Genomic DNA, 5,935 nt, shown 5'->3' with positions numbered 1-5,935 from the left:
CCCTGCCTGTGGCAGGGGGTCAGGCTAAATGATCTGTTCAGGTCCCTCCTGACCCTAGGTACTACGAATCAACTGCCCCAAGACGGACACAGTCAGTTGCACAAGCACCCGTGTCACGAGTTTTGTCTGTGAGCAGTTAGGGGTGCAGGCCCCAGAACCCCCCCTGCACCGATCTCCTCAACAGCTGGCAGGCTTTGTGGCCACAGCAGGAGCCACCATCCCTGCAGCTGTCACCCCGCTGCACATTAACACACGCAGTGTCACCCATGGCACCAGTTTTGCTTGTCCGCAGCTTGAGGGGCTGTTTCCCCCAAACCCCGTACTTATCTCCTTGAAACGTGGCAGGCTTCGTGGCCTCAGCAGGGGCTAGCATGCCTACAGTTTTGACCCTGCTGTGGCTTAACACATACATGTGACGTGAGGTTTGCTTTCAGGATTTTGGGGTGCAGTTTCTCTGAACCCCCTGCACTGATCTCCTTCAAATGTGGAAGGCTTTGTGGCCTCGCCAGGCACTAGCTTTCCTGTAGTTTTGACCCTGCTGTGCCTTAACACAAACACATGACACAAATTTGGCTCTCAAGGTTTTGGGGTGCCGTTTCTCCAAACTCCCTGCACCTATCTTCTTGAGACTTGGCACGTTTTATGCCCTCAGAAGGGGCTACTATTTCTGAAAGTTTTATCCAAATCGGTCCAGAAATGACAAAGTTATAGACTGTTTTGACCTTTCCCATTATAGCCTATGGACGAAACGGCGAAACGTTTTGACTTGCCTTGTTTCGTTTCGAGGCTGTTTCAACCATATCTGTTTTGTTTCGATTTTGCTGTTTCAACCTCAAAACAAGTCTAAACAGTGTCGAAACAAGACTGGTGCTGAAATTTCGCGCAGCCCTACTGTGTGTCACTGCCCCCTCTATGGAGACTTCAAAGTTGCCCCCCACAGTCTCCTGCAGGTCTTTCAATCTGGCCCCCGCCTCCAAGGCAGGTTGGGGCGGTGGAGCCCTGGGGCTGCTCCTGAAGGCCTCTCTGTTTGCAGGGTAGAGCGTGAGACAGCAGCACGAATCTCTGAAGAGATTGGCAACTTGATGAAGGAGATAGAGACGCTGGTGGAGGAGAAGACCAAAGAGTCTGTGGACATGAACAAGTTAATTCGGGAAGGTGAGAGGAGCCAGAGGGCAGTGGGTGAGGAGGGGCCAACACACCCTCTTCTGCCCTTGGTCCCACTGACCCCGCCGGGTGCTCCCCTGACCTGTGCATTGGCTCTGCAGGTGGCCCACTGCTGTATGATGGGGTCAGCATCACCATGAACTCCAGGATGTTGAATGGCTCTCAGCGCGTGGTGGTGGATGGAGTTATTTCTGATGAGGAGTGTCGGGAACTGCAGAGGCTCACCAATGTGAGTGGCTAGTTGCTGTCCGCAGCACCCAGGAAACAGGGCTGGGGAGGAACAGGCTGGCTGGGAGACACGGAGAGCCTGGGTAGGGAAATCCTGAGAAACTGAGGTGTGTGGGTCCAGGTAGACACCAAAGCCAGGCAGGAAGGAGGGAAGGATTGACTCTGGGTGTAGCTGGGAGAGGGAGATGAAGGAGGAGTGACACTTAAAAATACCTGAGCAAACTCTTTAGAGAGACAGACAGTCAATCCACTGTCATTCTTAAGATGTGAAACAGAGTCCTTTGTCTCCCAGCCCAACCCAACCCCCTTCTAGCCCCCCTCCCCGCCTGGCAGTGCAGACACCCCTTCTCTCCAGCCCACCCACTGCTGCATACAAGGGACATCCCGTTGTCTGACTTGCAAGACAACGAATGTAGCTGTTGCGTGTCCCGCCTGTACTGGGAAGGGAGGGGTGCGGGGTCTGGTTTGGAAGGCAGGATGGAGGTCACTGAGGGCCTGTGTTGGGTGGAGAGGGGCCAGGCTGAATTCCTCACCTTGGAGTCTGATGCTTGTAGCTGGGACTGGAGTTTCTAGCAGGGCTGGTTCCCGGCACCATGAATCTTGGTGTCTACTCCTGGCATTGTTTTTTTGAGGAGTTCCTACCTACTGTGCTTGTGTGGGGTCCCCAAATGCTCTGCTTGGTCTCCTCGCTCTCACCAGGGTCTGCCCAGTCCCTTCTCTTGGGCAGGCAGCGGCACAGATGTCTCACCTCTGACTCTGGGTTTTGCAGGCGGCTGCCTCTGCTGGGGATGGCTATCGTGGGAAAACATCCCCTCACACTCCCAGCGAGACCTTCTATGGCGTGACAGTCTATAAAGCCCTCAGGGTAGGACTGGTGTTGTGGCAGATTTGGGGAAGGGGTGAACCCCAGGTGCAAGTGGGCAGAAGAGTGGGACTAGAGCTGGGTGGGGCTGGGGTTTGGGCCATTGAGGAAGGAGGTCTTGGCAGTCCTCACACCCATCTGTTCTTGCCTGGAGACATGAACAGCACTGGCTACCCATGACAGTTGATTCAGAGAATGGCCAAACTGTAGAGTAACCCCTGAGTGAATGCAAAGAACTGCCCCTGTGCCAGCTAGAGAGGGCCGAGGGGGTGGGCCCCAGTCTTCGTATCCCAGCCTTGGGCGGAAGGCACAATCTCTTGAACACTGCCATTCCCATAGAGCAGCTGGAGGCACAGCTCAGGGTAACAGCCAGGGGAGAAGCCTGGCTGCCCGGCAGCTGCAGCCCTCATGAACATGCTGTCTGTCTCCCGCAGCTGGGCCAGGAGCACAAAGTCCCTGTGCAGAGTGCCTGGCTCTACTACAACGTGACGGAGAAGGTGCGGCGCCTGATGGAGTCCTACTTCCGCCTGGACACACCGCTCTACTTCTCTTATTCGCACCTGGTGTGTCGCACAGCCATCGAAGGTGAATGCAGGTGGCAGGGCCTGACCCAGCCTCAGTGGGACCCAGGCCTTGTGCTTTCCCTTTCCTGGGTTTTCACTGGTGTTGCTGCCCTCAGTGGCCTTCAGGCTCTGGGACAGATGCTAAGGGCTCCTTCTTACCCCTCCCTGGAGATCAGAGGTCCATGTGTGGCTCAGCCCTGTGCTTATTAACACACCTGCCCCAAAGCATGGGGGCTTCAGAGGACACTTACCTGCAGGGCTCCCTGAAATTACTGGAGATTTAGATGGCATATGCCTGCCTGTTATTTGGGGATGATCTTGAGCTGCATCTCGCAGGACCCTTTCTTGGCTTCCCTGGAATCCTTCCCTCATCCCAGACTTAGAACAGCGATCCAGCCAGTATCTGAACCAAGACTGTGTGTTTGATCATCTTGTCCCTTCTGGACACTCCCCATCTTGGGGATCTTCCCTGCTCCCAGATACCAAGTAAAGATGGGTTCCACCAGTACCTCCTGGGGCAGTGAGTGTCCATGAGCATGTGAAAGAGCTAGGCATCCTGACTACCTGGGTTTGAATTTCAAGGGCAGCAGTGCCCACAGTTTCAGATGGTCACCATCTAGAAGGGACCACTGGGACCCTCTAGCCTCACCTCCCTCATGACACAGGCCAAGCACTGCCCTCAGCATGTTGTTGCTGCTCAGTCCAGTGAGCTGCATGCATGAGTTCTTGGGATTCCCTCTTGCTCCCCGCCATCCTCCCCTCCAGATCATGCAGCTGCAAACAAGCTAGATACTTGGCTCCTTGGTCCTCCAGCAGCAAGCCCTGAAAGTCCCACCTGATCCAAGGGTCCCGCTGGTTCTCTCTGTCCATGAGTCACTTCCGTCCGTGAGTGTCCTGCACACAGACAGCCTGTACAGCCCCGGGTGTTTGCACTGGGGCAACTGCGTGGAACTTGGTGAACAATTCAGTCACGGCACAGGAGGGAACGGGGTCCAGCACTCTCCCTCTGAGCCACGCTGCCTTTGCAGGGATAAAGGGAGGAGGAAACTAGGCAGACTGTTGCTAAAGTCAGAGAACTTGGCTCCCAGAAGCAGGGAATAGACTTTGCAGCGAGACACGAGGTTACTGCTACATAATTGTAATTCAGGGTAAAGATGTGCTCTGAGAACTTCAACCTGGAGAAGACCTGGGCTCTGTGTGCCCAAGGGAACCTCTCCCCATTTGTGCAGGATGTGATGCCTGATGCCTCAGCAGCTGCAGTTCAACTCCATGCTCTCCTTGGGCTGCAGACTTTTGTGCTGGCAGCAAGCGACTGCACCGCACAATGGTGCAACTGGAGCAAGAGCGGTGGGACACAGCAAGGTGGAGCTTGTTGCCCTTCTGGGACATGTTGGGAAGGGAGTTAGGTTTTCAGCACTCAGAGAAGCCTTTTACCCCTGAGAAGGGGCAGTGGCTTCCTGAAGTATTGGCAGATGCTTGAATTTCTTGTTCCCTGCCTTGGCCCACCATCCCAGGCTCTGCCCCATGTCTGTCCACACCCTCAGAAGTGCTGGGTAAAGTAGAGCAGTTCAGTGCCTGTCTCAGAATGAGTAGGGGAATAACTGATGTCCCACCAAAAATAGGGAGGGGTTAGGACACCTTGCAGGTGTAAGTCAGGCCAGGCAACAGGATGACAGAGCTCTCCCACTGCACTGCAGCCTCCTTGGGGACAGCCCCAAATCCTCAAGTCAGAGCGCTGGTAAGGGGATAGGCTCTTGGTGTTGTGGGGTGGGGTCTTGCCACAGGTTTCCTTTGGCTTAGTGCTTGGTAAGTGAGATGGATATCCGAGTCCTGCCCTCTGACGTGACAGTAGCCGATCTGATCAGCCAGGCTGTCTTCTCTTAGATAAGCAAGAAGACCGGACAGACAACAGCCACGATGTGCATGTGGATAACTGCATCCTCAACGCAGAAGCCATGGTGTGCGTCAAGGAGCCCCCGGCATACACGTTCCGGGACTACAGGTGAGGCCCATCGGCACAGCGCCGAGCTCCAGGCACTCCTGCTGCTGCTGCTGGCCTGAGGGTGTCGCACACTTGACTGGTTCCCCTTTGGTCACCTGGGTAGAGGTTCCTGGCTAGAGGGTTTTGCCCCGCTGCTCCAAGTTGGACCAGTGCCATATGTGGGGTCAGGAAGGAATTTTACCCTCTGGTCAGACTGGGAGGGGAGGGGTTGCCTTCCTGTAGTGGGGGGCACAGTCTATACCTGGGATCTCTTGAGCATATGTTAACCTTTTATTAGAAGCAGGATGTTGACTGCTGTGGTCCCCCTGCTTTCCCTGTGGCAGGCGTGGGTGTGATGTCTGGTGTTGTATCAGGGTTGACAGTAGTTTTGTGAAGCGTTCAGATGATGGCTTGTCAGGGCTGGTGCTGTCTCAGGCTGGGGTTGGGCCAGATGTGACCTCTGCAGTTCTCTTCCAGCCCCACTGCTCTACGACGCTGTGACTTGTTCTGTAGACTGTCAGTCCTTCCTGGGAGGCTTCATGTCCCCAAATTCCCTTCCTTTAAAGAGCCAAGCCCAGGAACAGCCTGGTTGGTGCCTGCCCTTTTCAGTGCAAGTGCTGCACTTGGTCACGTATACACTGCTGCAGCACTCCTGGAGCACTGCTGAGAAGCGAGCCCTGCCTGCTTGGCCTGGCCTGCATAAGCCAGTCCCAGACACGAGGGCTGGAGCCCTCGGGCCTGCTGGAGATGGGCTGTGCGAGCAGTGGCAGGAGACGTCCTCAGTGCAGTTTCACTGCCTCCGTTCCTGGCACACTCTGGACAAGAGTGGGTGGGTGGGTCATGCTTCTTGACAGTGCTCCTCAGCATGGTGAAAGAGGCACAGACATGTCCTTGCTGGCCGGGCCCTTGCAGAAGAGCAAGGCTCCGATGTGGCCACGCTGCTCTAGGGTCCTGTCCCACCCTGTGAGGAAGAGCAGGCGTTTGGCATCTCTCAGCAGCGCTGCTGTGCAGCTTCAGGATGGGGTTGCCTGCCTTCTTGAGGAAGGGGCTTAGGAGGGGCAGAGGAATCAGCAGTCTTCTCTTCTATCTCGCTTGGAAGAAGGAAGGGCTCTCTGAGGCCTGTGGGCATGGGGCTAG

General features: G+C 55.6%; 1 protein-coding gene across 3 annotated transcripts in view; it reads left to right on the top strand.

Moving 5' to 3' along the window:
• Positions 1–5,935, top strand: part of P3H1 (prolyl 3-hydroxylase 1) — a 19,485-nt gene that overhangs the window by 11,781 nt on the left and 1,769 nt on the right. For 2 of the 3 annotated variants that reach the window (XM_006023180.3, XM_025203676.1), the window contains exons 8-12: positions 1,034–1,155; positions 1,266–1,393; positions 2,162–2,257; positions 2,689–2,839; positions 4,702–4,819. In XM_006023180.3, the coding sequence (XP_006023242.3) occupies positions 1,034–1,155; positions 1,266–1,393; positions 2,162–2,257; positions 2,689–2,839; positions 4,702–4,819 (615 nt within the window). The remainder of the gene's footprint in view (positions 1–1,033; positions 1,156–1,265; positions 1,394–2,161; positions 2,258–2,688; positions 2,840–4,701; positions 4,820–5,935) is intronic. The other variant, XM_025203677.1, reaches the window with a different exon arrangement.

Source organism: Alligator sinensis, unplaced genomic scaffold (genome assembly GCF_000455745.1).
Source record: "Alligator sinensis unplaced genomic scaffold, ASM45574v1 scaffold512_1, whole genome shotgun sequence".
Taxonomy (NCBI): Eukaryota; Metazoa; Chordata; order Crocodylia; family Alligatoridae; genus Alligator; species Alligator sinensis.
This window is presented reverse-complemented; position numbering and strand designations above follow the sequence as displayed.